The sequence below is a fragment of the Dendrobates tinctorius genome, unplaced genomic scaffold (genome assembly GCF_039654945.1).
Source record: "Dendrobates tinctorius isolate UK_male_01 unplaced genomic scaffold, ASM3965494v1 ptg000130l, whole genome shotgun sequence".
In the NCBI taxonomy this organism is placed as follows: domain Eukaryota; kingdom Metazoa; phylum Chordata; class Amphibia; order Anura; family Dendrobatidae; genus Dendrobates; species Dendrobates tinctorius.
The window spans coordinates 1,659,139-1,675,874 of record NW_027361798.1 but is presented as its reverse complement, the minus strand read 5'-3'; the positions used below and the strand labels follow the sequence as shown (position 1 = coordinate 1,675,874).

The window sequence follows — 16,736 nt, the reverse complement described above, 5'->3', positions numbered from 1 at the left end:
CATATAGCGCCATATTGTGTCCACATAGTGCCGAAAAGTGCCATATTGTGTCCACATAGAGCCCAAAAGTGCCATATTGTGTCCACATAGAGCCCAAAAGTGCCATATTGTGCCCACATAGTGCGCGTATAGTGCTATAGTGTGTCCATATAGTGCCCATATAGCGCCATATTGTGTACACAAAGAGCCCAAAAGTGCCATATTGTGTTCACATAGTGCCCATATAGCGCCATATTGTGTACACATAGAGCCCATATAATGCCATATTGTGTCCACAGTGTCCAAAAGTGCCATATTGTGTCCACATAGAGCCCAAAAGTGCCATATTGTGTCCACATAGTGCCCATATAGCGCCATATTGTGTCCACATAGTGCCCATATAGTGCTATATTGTGTCCATATATTCCACATATAGTGCCATATTGTGTCTACACAGAGCCCATATAGCGCCATATTGTGTCCACACAGAGCCCATATAGCACCATATTGTGTCCACACAGAGCCCATATAGCGCCATATTGTGTCCACATAGTGCTCATATAGTGCCATATTGTGTCCACACAGAGCCCATATAGCGCCATATTGTGTCCATATAGTGCCCATATAGCGCCATATTGTGTCCACATAGAGCTCATATAGCGCCATATTGTGTCCACATAGAGCCCAAAAGTGCCATATTGTGTCCATATAGTGCCCATATAGCGCCATATTGTGTCCACACAGAGCCCATATAGCGCCATATTGTGTCCACATAGAGCCCATATAGCGCCATATTGTGTCCACATAGAGCCCAAAAGTGCCATATTGTGTCCACATAGAGCTCATATAGCGCCATATTGTGTCCACACAGAGCCCATATAGCGCCATATTGTGTCCACATAGTGCCCATATAGTGCCATATTGTGTCCACATAATGCCCATAAAGTGCCATATTGTGTCCACATAGTGCCCATATAGCGTCATATTGTGTCCACATAGTGCCCATAAAGTGCCATATTGTGTCCACATAGTGCCCATATAGCGCCATATTGTGTCCATATAGTGCCCATATAGCGTCATATTGTGTCCACATAGAGCCCAAAAGTGCCATATTGCGTCCACATAGTGCCCATATAGTGCCATATTGTGTCCACATAGTGCCCATATAGTGCCATATTGTGTTCACATAGTGCCCATATAGTTCCATATTGTGTCCACATAGTGCCCATATAGTGCCATATTGTGTCCACAGAGTGTCCAAAAATGCCATATTGTGCTCACATAGTGCCAATATAGCGCCATATCGTGTTCACATAGTGCACGTAGTGCTATATTGTGTCCATATAGTGCCCATATAGCACCATATTGTGTCCACATAGTGCCCATATAGTGCCATATTGTGTTCACATAGTGCCAATACAGCGCCATATCGTGTTCACATAGAGGCGTATAGTGCTATATTGTGCCCATATAGTGCCATATTTTGTTCACATAGTGCCCATATACTTCCATATTGTGTTCACATAGTGCGTGTATAGTGCTATATTGTGTCCACACAGAGCCGAAAAGTGGCATATTGTGTTCACACAGAGCCCAAAAGTGCCATATTGTGTTCACATAGTGCCCATATAGCGCCATATTGCGTTCACATAGTGCCCATATACTGCCATATTGTGTTAACATAGTGCGTGTATAGTGCTATATTGTGTCCACACAGAGCCCAAAAGTGCCATATTGTTTCCACACAGAGCCCAAAAGAGCCATATTGTGTTCACAGAGTGCCCAAAAGTGCCATATTGTGTCCATATAGTGCCCATATAGTGCCATATTGTGTTCACATAGTGCCAATATAGTGCCATATTGTGTTCACATAGTGCCATATTGTGTCCATATAGTGCCCATATAGCGCCATATTGTGTCCACATAGTGCACATATAGTGCCATATTGTGTCCATATAGTGCCCATATAGCGCCATATTGTGTCCCCATAGTGCACGTATAGTGCCATATTGTGTCCACATAGTGCGCGTATAGTGCCATATTGTGTCCACACAGCCCAAGTGCCATATTGTGTCCATATAGTGCCCATATAGCGCCATATTATGTCCACATAGAGCCCATATAGTGCGCGTATAGTGCCATATTGTGTCCACACAGAGCCCAAGTGCCATATTGTGTCCATATAGTGCCCATATAGCGCCATATTATGTCCACATAGTGCCCATTTAGTGCCATATTGTGTCCACATAGAGCTCATATAGTGCCATATTGTGTCCATATAGTGCCCATATAGCGCCATATTATGTCCACATAGAGCCCATATAGTGCGCGTATAGTGCCATATTGTGTCCACACAGAGCCCAAGTGCCATATTGTGTCCATATAGTGCCCATATAGCGCCATATTATGTCCACATAGTGCCCATTTAGTGCCATATTGTGTCCACATAGAGCTCATATAGTGCCATATTGTGTCCATATAGTGCCCATATAGCGCCATATTGTGTCCACGTAGTGCACATATAGTGCCATATTGTGTCCATATAGTGCCCATATAGCGCCATATTGTGTCCACATAGTGCACGTATAGTGCCATATTGTGTCCACATAGTGCGCGTATAGTGCCATATTGTGTCCACACAGCCCAAGTGCCATATTGTGTCCATATAGTGCCCATATAGCGCCATATTATGTCCACATAGAGCCCATATAGTGCGCGTATAGTGCCATATTGTGTCCACACAGAGCCCAAGTGCCATATTGTGTCCATATAGTGCCCATATAGCGCCATATTATGTCCACATAGTGCCCATTTAGTGCCATATTGTGTCCACATAGAGCTCATATAGTGCCATATTGTGTCCATGTAGTGCCCATATAGTGCCATATTGTGTCCATATAGTGCCCATATAGCGCCATATTGTGTACACATAGTGTCCATATAGCGCCATATTGTGTCCACATAATGCCCATATAGCGCCATATTGTGTCCACATAGTGCGCGTATAGTGCCATATTGTGTCCACGGGATTTACTATTGTATTCACATAGAGCATAATGTGTCCTTTGTAGGGTAGCCACTTGGAACACAAAGCCACAAGGTTCTACATGGAATAGTGCTTATTTCCACAGGTTGCTCTGTAATGAAAACAAGACCATGAACCTAAAATCTCGGCCTTTTCCAGGCGCTACCTGAACAGCACAGACCCTGGACACTCACACACGGCTGCGCTGGCCCCAGCTCAGTCCCACAGAACAGCTATAGTCCATAGGAACCAGAGAAACTTCCGTTTCTCGGCAGCCGGCCTGGGCAAACTCTTCTCAGAGACTCTGGCTGGTATCTCTCCAGCTCCAACATGACGCATTCTGCTCAGCTTCCCCCAGCTGACTGGCCAGTAAACACATGGCCTGTTTCTAGTCATAACTATCCAGGTGACTAATCAGGACCTATAAAGCTTGGATTTAACACTAGGTTACTGACATACCCCTTTCCCTGACCAAAATCGGGGGCTGGGTACAATCTGCCACTTCACAGGTCCTACATGGTGGCAGCTTAAGAGCCTGAAATAGCCCACCATTCTCAGGACTCCTACAGGGCTCTAAATTGACCCGAGTCGGCACGGGGGTGACCTTATAACTTTGAGAACCTGCAGATATTTTTGGGTACCATTTTCCAGCCATGTTGATTTTTGAAAGGCAAAAAAGTTCCTGCCCCTATGACACCCATCTTGTTGGCTTCTGATTGGGCCAACCAGTAAGGGGTTTTGATCAAGTTCCTATCCTTTATCAGGTTAAAATAATAAATGGCATAGGGCTTCCTTTTTTCCTGGTCAGTGTACGGTATACTTGACCTCTCCAACCTTTTCCACCACCTATAGGGCCCTGCCACTGGGTAAGGAACTTGGCCTCCACTGTGGGTACTAACTCAGGTACCCATTCCCCAGGCCTCAACAGTCTCACTCGGACCAGCCAATTTTACCTCCTGAATTGTGCCTCTTGGGTCTTGAGGAAGCTTCACTTTCATCTCATAGCACAGCAGATCATTACGCCGAGCCAGTTACAGAGACAGAGGCTCCTGGAGATCTCTATGTAACACACTTACATTTTCCTTGGTATCAAGTGTTAAGTCCCTGAGCTGGCCAGTCACAAAGTTATCGTGGGACTCCTCCATGTCAGAGATACTGTCCTCAGAGTAGGCTTCCTCATCCTCCTCTGTAGTCAGTACAGTGAACCAAAGTTGATCATAGTGTCTCTGGCGGCATACAGGACTATTAGATGCTACAGTCTTGGCTCATAGCCACCAGGACAAAGGAAAGTCACATCTGACAATTATAGCATGAAACAAGTCCAACAAGTCCGGAGATCGCCGATATCTTTACTGCGCTGGTGGTGCCATTGTGGTAATAGCAGGTACGCAGGATGCAGTGACGAGATGCGAGACAGAAATGACTTTAAAAGTTAACTTTTATAGATAAATGCCGTTAGGGCTATTGTTACGCAACCAACAGAATAACAGTAGTTGTCCTCGCAGGGAGCCAAAACACATAAGGATTGGGAGAACACGACTAATCCTGCAAAGATCGGTCACTATATGGCCGCGGAATGGCCGACTATGGGTCCTTAGTCACTATGTATCACTTATCCGTCCTGATGTCCCTCGGCGTTCTGTTCCACGGTGTCTCTGCGTCGCAGCTTCTGGGCCCAGCCGCTGAAGATCTGGCGTAGTCTTCTGGCGTTCCGCCGACGCCCAGGAGGAGTAGGGACACAACAGGCCCGTGGAGAGTTCTTGGGTGGGATGTCCCCCAGCAGAGGCAGCAGGATACCGCCTGGGAGTGGGAGGGTGGAGGCTGCAACACCCTCACAGGGACTGGCTGCGGCGGTGATAAGTGGCGGTTGATAGGCCACAGGCGCAGTCTGAAGTCGCACTGGAGGATCCACAGCAGGCACAGGACCAGTCTCTACCGTGGACTGGAGCGGGCGGTGGCAGCTGCAGACGGCAAAGGAGGAGTCACCGCTGTGGTCAGGAGTGAAGCGGCGGTGGCTGCGGGCAGCAGCGAGGAGGCCGCAGCCGCAAGCTGGAGTGAGGCAGCTTCGGCCGCGGACGGCAGCGAGTAGGCCGCAGCCGAGAGCTGGAGTGAGGCAGCAGTCTTCTTCTGTCGGTTGGCTTGGCGCCATCTCCCTGCGGTCCACCGAGAGTCTCTCTCCTGTCGCTGTCCTCCTCTCTGGAAGCTGCTCGTGGCTCTCACTCTCTGGCCCTCCCCAAGTCTTCACCTCCTTCTCCCTCGTTCTGCTGACTCACACAGTCTGGCCCTCTCCGCCCCTCTTCTCTGGACTCCTCCCCAGCTGCCCTGTCAGTCTCAGCAGTCCATCCCCTAGCTCTGCTCCCTGGAAACAGACACCCCAGGAACCTGGAAGACGGTCCCCTCGGTTCCGGCCCGGGTACTCGGCGGAGGCCTCTCCTCCTACACTATCTTGCTGGAGAAGAAAAAAAAAGATAAGATTTCCTCCTCCAAGATGACGCCACCTGCGCAATAGCAGGTATCGGCTATCTCCGAGAGCTGCTACTGCGCAAGTGCGGGCGGCGCCATCTTGGAGGAGGAAATCTTTTTTTCTTCTCCAGCAAGATAGCGCCACCTGCGCAATAGCATCTATCGGATCACCTCTATACACCAATAGCAGTAACTGCGCAGGCGCGGCGGGTGTCATTTTCAAATTGCTAATTTTTTCCCCCTTGCTCAATTAAATAAGAAAAAGGGATTAAGTGCACAGTAAACATGTGACTCTGCTGCAGAGCATGCACCATGGCCGGCACCTGCCTACAGAAGGGTTTTTTTTCAGTATGTACAGGTATTCATGCTTTAATCATTATTTAATCTAGGGGGCAGGTCAGTGAGGGATTAAGGCCCCTTTACATTTAGCGATGCACCAGCGATCCCGACCAGCGATACGACCCGGTCAGGATCGCTGGTGCATCGCTAAATGGTCGCTAGTGAGCTTCCACACAGGAAGATCCCACAGTGATGCAGCAGTGATACAGCGGACGATACTTACCTTTCAGACGCGGCGATCCTGGCGTCCTCTGTCCGCGTCCACGCGTCGCTCGTTGGCGCCAGCAGGAAGCGCCCGACGAGAAATGGAGCTGCGCGATCTCGTGCGATCAGCGATGGACAGCGGGGGAGCCGGTCGGAGGTAAGTATCACACATAGCGATATTGCTGCTGCTTCACCAAATCGGTGATGCTTTAGCAATATTGTTAGCGATATTGCTATGTGTAAAACCCCCTTTAGTGACCAGTCAGCAGTCTGCTTTATGGATATCTAATCAGACCACCGCATACAGACCCCCCTCCACACCCGCCTTAGGGCTTGAGCAGATCATTAACTATAAACTAAAAATAAAGATTAAAGAACAACCACAAGACAAATTTCATCCACAGGTATCAGTGTAGTCAGTATAACGGCGCCGACCTGACACTGCCTGTAGGTTACTGTGCTGTTTGGGCCAGCTGCCCGCATTCATGCACCAATTGTAGGATAGGAACACAAAGCCACAGGGTTCTTTTATATCACACATGGAATAGAGGATTTCCACAGGATTCACAGCACAGAAAAGAAAACCATAAACATAAGATTCCGGCCGTTTCCAGGCTCTAACTGAACAGCACAGTCCCTGGACACTCACACGGCTGAGCCGGCCCCAGTGCAGTCACACGAAACAGCCATTGTCCATAGCAAACACTGATACTTGCAGATTGGTGCACAAAGCCTGGGCAGGCTCTTCTCAGAGACATTCTGGCTGGTGTCTCCAGCTCCAACACAAGCCGCTCTGCTCAACTTCCCCCAGCTGACTGACCAGTGAACACATGGCCTGGTCCTAGTCATACCTAACCAGGTGACTAATCAGGACCAACCGGGCATTTCTACACCATATATTGCCATATTATGCTCATATAGATACTGCTATATTGTGTCCATATATTGTGCCCATATAGTGCCATATTGTGCCCATATAGTTCCTAATTCTGCCCACACACTTTACTATAGATATCACTAACTTCTGCTTTATTCCCAGATGTTGATGAATGTGCTGCTCTGATGCCCCCTTGTGGACTGTACGCAAATTGCACCAACACAATTGGATCGTTTATCTGTCGCTGTCATCGGGGTTTCCTCCGAGGACCTTTTGGCTGTGAGGGTGAGGAGGACCCAGCTGTAATATTATATGTTACTACAGAGTATAATCTACAGTGTTCCTGACAAATGAGGTTTGATCACTGCTCCGTACCTTTCGTGAGTCACTAGATGCGGAGCTGCTCATTATTGGACAGTGGAATATTGTCTATTGCTCCCTGTTATCAGCTATTTCATGCCAGGGAGAGGATGATGAGCAGTCAGAGAGAGGGTAAGTATTGGGAGTTATTTTCATATAATACTTGGTGCAGTAGATACATTGATTCTCTGCAATATATCAGAATTTTATAGGGATCTTCTGGCATTGATCACAGGACAGTAGGGATCACTAATCAGTGGGTGATGGGACAAGTTACTGCCCCTATGGGCATCACTGAGCAGACCACCTTCTGGTTCTTTCCAGATGTGGATGAATGTCAGGTGGCTGAGATCACCGGGCTCCAGGCCTGTCCGCCGCACTCCACTTGTCTGAACACCATCGGGTCCTTCAACTGCAGCTGTGACAAGGGCTTTGTCTTTGGCTTGGATGGAAAACATTGTGTCGGTGAGTATGAAGCTCGTGTAATTTCATATAACAGTTTAGGACAAAACCCCTCATTTTTACCCCATCAGATCCTTCAGGAGCAGCTCTGACGAGGGCTTAGTCTTTGGGTTGAACAGTAAACAATGTGTCAAGGAGCATGGGGCTTGTGTGACTTGATGTGACAGCCCAGGACAAGAAGTCCTGTTTTTTACACCATCAGATCCTCCAACTGTAGTTGTGTTGAGTAGAGTTGAGCGACTTTTGCTTTTTTAGGGTCGCGTTTCGTTTAGTGAAACCCGACTTTTCCAAAAGTCGGGTCGAGCAAGATCGTCCGATTATAGGGAAAAGTCGGGGTCGTCCCGAAACACGAAACCCAATGTAAGTCAATGGGGAATAAAAGTCGGCAGTGAGAGGAGGACAGGAAACACACCTACAGTGCCCATTTGAATGCCAAAAGCATCAATTCTTCTTACTTAAGCTTGTCAACCTTAATTAACTTCATAATACAAGTTACGCACTGAAAAATGGGGGTTATTTGGCTAAATTTGTGGGGGGGGGAGGGCTGGCTGCAGGTTTTCATGTGCCCTGGGCGAAAGAGCGCCCCTTTAACACATACCACAACTCATCATGCTCCGATACGGCAGAGAAATAGCGGTATAGTACAATGAAAAATACCTCACTTTTTACATCTCATGACGAGGCCCATCTATTTCTCCATACAAAATCATTGGTCCCATATAATGTTTGAAACAGTATATGATGAGCTCCACATAATGCTACAGTATATGTTGGTCCCCATGGATGAAGCTCCACTGTCTTATGGGCCCAAATAATGCTCCAAACATAATGGGCCCCATTTCTAATGCTCTAGTTTATAATGGGCCCTGTAAATGCTGCTCCAGTGTCTGATGTCCACCTTTGGAATGTTCCAGTGTATGGTGGGCCCCATCTATCATTCTCCAGAGTATAGTGCTCCCCAAAAATTGCTGTCCCAACATAGAAAACAATCAAATAAGTCTCCTCGCTAGGGAATCCCTGTACTTGTCTGGACAGGTGCTGTAGCTTGCTTAACAGCTCGCCAGCCGTTCTCACGCCCAGTATGGATTGCACGTGATTGCACAAAGGTTAGAAAGGGTACCGTATCCCTGGATAACATGTATGGATAGCGTACACATTCAAAATATATGTCTATACAGCATGAGGCAGGCTCAGACGGTGTTAGGCCCAGTATGGATTGCACGTCATTGCACAAAGGTTAGAAAGGGTACCGTATCCCTGGATAACATGTATGGATAGCGTACACATTCAAAATATATGTCTATACAGCATGAGGCAGGCTCAGACGGTGTTAGGCCCAGTATGGATTGCACGTCATTGCACAAAGGTTAGAAAGGGTACCGTATCCCTGAATAACATGTATGGATAGCGTACACATTCAAAATATATGTCTATACAGCATGAGGCAGGCTCAGACGGTGTTAGGCCCAGTATGGATTGCACGTGATTGCACAAAGGTTAGAAAGGGTACCGTATCCCTGGATAACATGTATGGATAGCGTACACATTCAAAATATATGTCTATACAGCATGAGGCAGGCTCAGACGGTGTTAGGCCCAGTATGGATTGCACGTCATTGCACAAAGGTTAGAAAGGGTACCGTATCCCTGGATAACATGTATGGATAGCGTACACATTCAAAATATATGTCTATACAGCATGAGGCAGGCTCAGACGGTGTTAGGCCCAGTATGGATTGCACGTCATTGCACAAAGTTTAGAAGGGGTAACGTATCCCCGGATAACATGTATGGATAGCGTACACATTCAAAATATATGTCTATACATCAGGAGGCAGGCTCAGACGGTGTCAGGCACAGTATGGATTTGACGGCCCAGACTACACAGCGGAGGAGCAGGGAGAGGTAAAGATTGCAAATGCTGGGGCCCTGGCCAAGCAAGGGGGGCCCACTCGTGGGCGTCGGTACTGGCACTGGGCCCCTCATAGTACAGCGGTGTGTCTGATGGCGGGTGTGCACCACCACCGTCAGAGACACTTGATTGCACTATGAGGGACCCTGTGCCAGTGCCCGCGCCCAAGAGTCGGCCTACCCACCTGTCCAGGGCAACGGCACTCGCACGGTGTCGTGCGCTAGGTGGTGACCCTGGCCATGGGGGGGGAGGCAGCACAGTTAGGGAGTTTTAGAAAGTGGCATATGTTGATGTTGGACATTCAACTGATGCAAAAGGCGAAATAGGTGAAGTACCAGGAAGAGGTGGACCAAAGCAAGCCATTTTTCTGTCACCCTATGTGTCATCAGGGGAAGGTGGGACAAAATCCTTGGAAACCCATGCGTGGTTCATTTTAATGAAGGTTAGATCATCCACATTTTGGGTTGACAGACGGGTCCTTTTTTCTGTCAGGATTGATCCAGCTGCACTGAAGACTCTTTCCGATAGCACACTTGCAGCTGGGCAAGCGAGCTTCTGTAAGGCATATTGGGCCAATTCAGGCCAGGTGTCCAGTTTAGCGGCCCAATAGTCAAAGGGGAATGACCTGTGTGGGAGAACATCGATATGGGAGGAAAAGTAGTTTGTAACCATAGTTGACAACTGCTGTCTCCTGTCACTTTCCATCGATGCAGTATTACCAGTTGTGTGAGCGGTATTTGAAAAATCAGTCCACAACATTGTCATGAAACCCCTGTCTCCAATGCCACTTCTGCTGTGTGCACCACGAACACCTCTGCCAAGCTGCCCCCGGCCCGTACAGCTCGTGTGAGAACCATCACCGCTGCTGTGTGCTGGGAATGCCTCAAGCAACCGATTTACCAGAGTTGCTTGTTTATTAGCCAATATTAGGTCAAGGTTCTCCTGTGGCATGATGTTTTGTAATTTGCCTTTATAGAGTGGATCCAGGATGCTGGCCAACCAGTAGTCGTCATCGTTCATCATTTTGGCAATGCGGGGGTCCCTTTTTAGGATCCGCAAGGCATAATCTGACATGTGGGCCAATGTTCCCGGTGTCAATGATGCACTGCGAGTGCTGGGTGGGGGAGCACTTTCTGGCAAATCCACATCCCTCCAGTCACGCACAAACCCTGTACCAGACCTTGCCACGCCAACATTTTCACTTGCCCCACGAGATGCATCCTCCTCCCCTAAGTAATCATCCCCATCATCCTCCATCTCCTCCTCCTCTTCTTCCTCCACCTGGTCCAGGAGAGGTCCCTGAGCAGACAATGGCTGAATGTCATCAAGGATACCCTCCTCCTCTTCCTCCTCATCAACATTGGCTGCAGACGCCTGCTCCTTAAGGTGCGTCAAAGTTTGCATGAGCAGACGCATAAGTGGGATGCTCATGCTTAGGATGGCGTCGTCTGCGCTTACCAGCCGTGTGCATTCCTCAAAACACTGAAGGACTTTACAAAGGTCTTTCAGCTTCGACCACTGCACGCCTGTCAACTCCATGTCTGCTCTCAAAGTGCCTGGCCGTGTATCCTCCCACAAATGCATTATGGCCTGCCTCTGCTCGCACAGCCGCTCCACCATGTGCAGGGTGGAGTTCCACCTTGTTGCAATGTCGATAATGAGGCGGTGGTTGGGAAGGTGGAGCAATCGCTGCAGCTTCTGCATACGAACGGAGTGTACAGGTGACCGGCGGATGTGCGCGCACAGTCTTCGCACCTTCTGGAGCAGGGCTGTTAACTCCGGATAATTTTTGAGGAAGCACTGCACCACCAGGCTCAAGGTGTGAGCCAAGCAAGGTATGTGGCTGAGTTTTGAAAGGGCTATGGCTGCCACAAAATTACGGCCGTTATCATTAACTACCTTGCCTGCCTCAAGATGTACACTGCCCAGCCATGACTCAGTTTGTCGCTTCAAGTACTCGGCCAGCACCTCGGCGGTGTGTCTGTCGCCCAAACACATCATCTGCAACACAGCCTGCTGACGCTTTCCACTAGCTGCTCGATAGGGGGACACATCGTGTGCAACAGTGGCAGCTGCAAATGGAGTGCTCGTACGACTGCGCTCTGTGGACGAGCTGTCGCTTCTGGAGGAGGAGGAGGAGGAGGAGGGTCGAACACCTACAGCCAACTGTTTCCTAGACCGTGGGCTAGGCAGCACTGTCCCACCACCGCTGTCCCCTGTGGACCCTGCATCCACCACATTAACCCAGTGCGCAGTGATGGACACGTAACGGCCCTGGCCATGCCGACTGGACCATGCATCAGTTGTGAGGTGCACCTTTCCGCTCACTGACTGCTTGAGTGCATGGACAATGCGGTCTTTCACATGATGGTGGAGGGCTGGGATGGCTTTGCGAGAGAAGAAGTGGCGACTGGGTAGGTCATAGCGTGGTACTGCATAGGCCATGAGTTCGCGGAAAGCTGTGCTTTCCACCAACCGAAAGGGCATCATCTCAAACGAGATTAGTTTGGCAATGTGGGCGTTCAAACCCAGTGTACGCGGATGAGAGACTGAGTACTTTCTTGACCTACTCATAGTGTCTGGGAGGGTGAGCTGGACTTGAGAGCTGCATATGGTGGAAGTAGCGGTGGACAGGGCGGACTGAGAGAGGGTTGATGATGGTGATGGAGTTGGTGTTCTTTCTGATGGCCTAGAATCAGTCTTTCGTTGATATAACAGTGGGATTCCCTGACTGCTGTGGCCTTGCAACGACACCTCAACATTTGCTGCTGTGCTAACCGGTGTGCTTACAGTGGGGGAAACAATGTAGCGTTGCTGACTACCTTCGTTGTGATCAGTTGCACATGTGGCACTTGAGGTTTGGTGTTGTGTCCACGCTTGCAAGTGCATGCTGGTTAAATGTCTAAGCATGCAACTGGTATTCAAATTTTTCAGATTTTTCCCTCGGCTAAAGGTCTTTGCGCACTTCTTACAGATAACCTTGGCCTGATCATGAGGATTTTGTTCAAAAAACTGCCACACTGCACACTTCCTACTTTGGCAGACATTTTGCGGCCTAGCACGCTGTGATCTTTTGACCCTCTGGACAAGCTGTCCAGCAACTCTTTTGATGTTTGGAACCTGTCTTTGGAGTGCTTCGGGCCTGCCAGATAACAGCTGTTGCGATGTCAATGTCTGCTGTGGATGCTCCTCATCTGAGCTATTGGAAGCAGCACCCTCTTCCCCCAATGGATGCCAATCTGGGTCAACAACTGGGTCATCCATCACCTCCTCTTCTATGTCATGTGCACCTTTCTCTGTGTCACCGTGTATGGTGGTATAGTGTGCGGGAAGGGGCACCTGAGTCTCATCAGGGTCAAAATCTGGCTCTGTACACTGCGAGGACAATGTAGTGCTCTGAGTGAATGTACCAGCAGAATCATCCATCAGCGGCTGTGCATCAGTGCACTCCATGTCAGATTCATCTTGGCCTGGGTAATTCACCATTTGACTTGATAATCCAGGCATGGTATGTGAAAACAGCTCCATGGAGTAATCAGTAGTATGGCCTGCGTCATCCTTCAATCTTGGTTGGGGTGAAGGACACAAGGAAAGGTGTGGTTCATGAACATGAGCCTCCAATGACGACTCAGTGCTTTTACTTTTTACAACTAAAGAAGAGGAGGCGATAGAGCTGGAGGCTGAGTCAGCAATGTAAGACAAAACTTTTTCCTGATGCTCTGCCTTTAAAAGCGGTTTGCCAACTCCTAGAAAACTAAGCGTTCGAGGCTTTATGTAGACAGACGATGACGCAGGGTCAGCACCTCCTGCATTTGGTCCTATTTTGCTCTTGCCACTACCATCAGATCCACCACCAACACCATCATTACCAGCTGCCAACCCCCGCCCAATTCCACGGCCTCTTCCACCAGCCTTCCTCATTTTTGGTAGAAATGTAGACAAAATCCAACAAACTATATAGTAATGTAAAACAAGGTACAAGGTGTCTATAGGACAGGGGAGTTTTAGAATTTCTTCACACACTTGTGGACAGTGGACACTTGTGGATTGTGTGCGGCCCACTGATATCTGAGCGCTATGTGACACGCTCGATGGCACAGCTGCCTGTGACCAAAGTGACGAGAGGATAATGGAGATTTTGAATCTCTGCGTACACTTGTGGACAGTGGACACTTGTGGATTGTGTGCGGCCCACTGATATCTGAGCGCTATGTGACACGCTCGATGGCACAGCTGCCTGTGACCAAAGTGACGAGAGGATAATGGAGATTTTGAATCTCTGCGTACACTTTTGGACACTGGACACTTGTGGATTGTGTGCGGCCCACTGATATCTGAGCGCTATGTGACACGCTCGATGGCACAGCTGCCTGTGACCAAAGTGATGAGAGGATAATGGAGATTTTGAATCTCTGCGTACACTTTTGGACACTGGACACTTGTAGATTGTGTGAGGCCCACTGATATCTGAGCGCTATGTGACACGCTCGATGGCACAGCTGCCTGTGACCAAAGTGACGAGAGGATAATGGAGATTTTGAATCTCTGCGTACACTATTGGACACTGGACACTTGTAGATTGTGTGAGGCCCACTGATATCTGAGCGCTATGTGACACGCTCGATGGCACAGCTGCCTGTGACCAAAGTGACGAGAGGATAATGGAGATTTTGAATCTCTGCGTACACTTTTGGACACTGGACACTTCTGGATTGTGTGCGGCCCACTGATATCTGAGCGCTATGTGACACGCTCGATGGCACAGCTGCCTGTGACCAAAGTGACGAGAGGATAATGGAGATTTTGAATCTCTGCGTACACTTGTGGACAGTGGACACTTGTGGATTGTGTGCGGCCCACTGATATCTGAGCGCTATGTGACACGCTCGATGGCACAGCTGCCTGTGACCAAAGTGACGAGAGGATAATGGAGATTTTGAATCTCTGCGTACACTTTTGGACACTGGACACTTGTGGATTGTGTGCGGCCCACTGATATCTGAGCGCTATGTGACACGCTCGATGGCACAGCTGCCTGTGACCAAAGTGACGAGAGGATAATGGAGATTTTGAATCTCTGCGTACACTTGTGGACACTGGACACTTGTGGATTGTGTGCGGCCCACTGATATCTGTGTGCTATGTGACACGCTCGATGGCACAGCTGCCTGTGACCAAAGTGACGAGAGGATAATGGAGATTTTGAATCTCTGCGTACACTGTTGGACACTGGACACTTGTGGATTGTGTGCGGCCCACTGATATCTGAGCGCTATGTGACACGCTCGATGGCACAGCTGCCTGTGACCAAAGTGACGAGAGGATAATGGAGATTTTGAATCTCTGCGTACACTTGTGGACACTGGACACTTGTGGATTGTGTGCGGCCCACTGATATCTGAGCGCTATGTGACACGCTCGATGGCACAGCTGCCTGTGACCAAAGTGACGAGAGGATAATGGAGATTTTGAATCTCTGCGTACACTTTTGGACACTGGACACTTGTGGATTGTGTGCGGCCCACTGATATCTGAGCGCTATGTGACACGCTCGATGGCACAGCTGCCTGTGACCAAAGTGACGAGAGGATAATGGAGATTTTGAATCTCTGCGTACACTTGTGGACACTGGACACTTGTGGATTGTGTGCGGCCCACTGATATCTGTGTGCTATGTGACACGCTCGATGGCACAGCTGCCTGTGACCAAAGTGACGAGAGGATAATGGAGATTTTGAATCTCTGCGTACACTGTTGGACACTGGACACTTTTGGATTGTGTGCGGCCCACTGATATCTGAGCGCTATGTGACACGCTCGATGGCACAGCTGCCTGTGACCAAAGTGACGAGAGGATAATGGAGATTTTGAATCTCTGCGTACACTTGTGGACACTGGACACTTGTGGATTGTGTGCGGCCCACTGATATCTGAGCGCTATGTGACACGCTCGATGGCACAGCTGCCTGTGACCAAAGTGACGAGAGGATAATGGAGATTTTGAATCTCTGCGTACACTTGTGGACAGTGGACACTTGTGGATTGTGTGCGGCCCACTGATATCTGAGCGCTATGTGACACGCTCGATGGCACAGCTGCCTGTGACCAAAGTGACGAGAGGATAATGGAGATTTTGAATCTCTGCGTACACTTTTGGACACTGGACACTTGTGGATTGTGTGCGGCCCACTGATATCTGAGCGCTATGTGACACGCTCGATGGCACAGCTGCCTGTGACCAAAGTGACGAGAGGATAAGGGAGATTGGATTGCTTTTAAAAAAGCAGTTTGCGGAGCAGTGGGTAAACAGCAATGCCAGCGTGTCAGGAAGCCTTAGAAGGCAGCCCAACAACCAACACCACTGATACACCACAATATAGCCTCCCCTTGCACTGCACACACAGTGACTTGTGTGTTGTGCAGGCCAAATCGCTAGCAGCAGAAGCAGTTTTTTTGTCTTCTTCCCTGCCTAACGCTCTCCCTACAGAATCAGCAGCAACCTCTCCCTATACTAAGATCGGCAGAAGTAAGATGGCGGTCGGCGTGCATGCCCTTTTATACCCCCTGTGACGCCCACCAAAGCAAGCCAATCACTTGCATGCCCTTCTGAAAGATGGTGGTGACCCGTGCCTATGTCATCACGTTGCCTACAGTGTCCGTGGATCCTGATTGGCTGAAAAAGAGCGCAAAACAAACTTTTGAAACGCGACTTTGGCGCGTAAGTCGCCGACCTCGTGGCCGACCTCATCCTAGGGTCGGGTTTCGTTTCATGAAACCCGACTTTGCCAAAAGTCGGCGACTTTTGAATTTTTTCGACCCGTTTCGCTCAACTCTAGTGTTGAGGGTTTTGGGTTGGATGGTCAACATTTTGAGCCTCGTTTTTTACATCATCAGATCCTTTCAGCTGCTGCTGTGATGAGGCCTTTGTCTTTAAGTTGTAGAGTAAGCATTGTGTCAGTGAGTATGGAGCTTGTGTGACTTCATGTGACAATCTACGACAGAAGGGCCTGCTTCTCACACCATCAGATCTCAGCTGTAGCTGTCATTAGGGCATTTTCTTTGATTGGATTGGAGACATTGTGTCAGTGTGTACCGATCGTGTAGGACAAAAAGCC

General features: G+C 49.0%; 1 protein-coding gene across 1 annotated transcript in view; it reads left to right on the top strand.

Moving 5' to 3' along the window:
- Window positions 1–16,736, top strand: part of LOC141047971 (uncharacterized) — a 107,420-nt gene that overhangs the window by 28,219 nt on the left and 62,465 nt on the right. Inside the window, exons 3-4 of the mRNA XM_073543345.1 lie at window positions 7,050–7,172; window positions 7,572–7,712. Of these exons, the coding sequence (XP_073399446.1) occupies window positions 7,050–7,172; window positions 7,572–7,712 (264 nt within the window). The remainder of the gene's footprint in view (window positions 1–7,049; window positions 7,173–7,571; window positions 7,713–16,736) is intronic.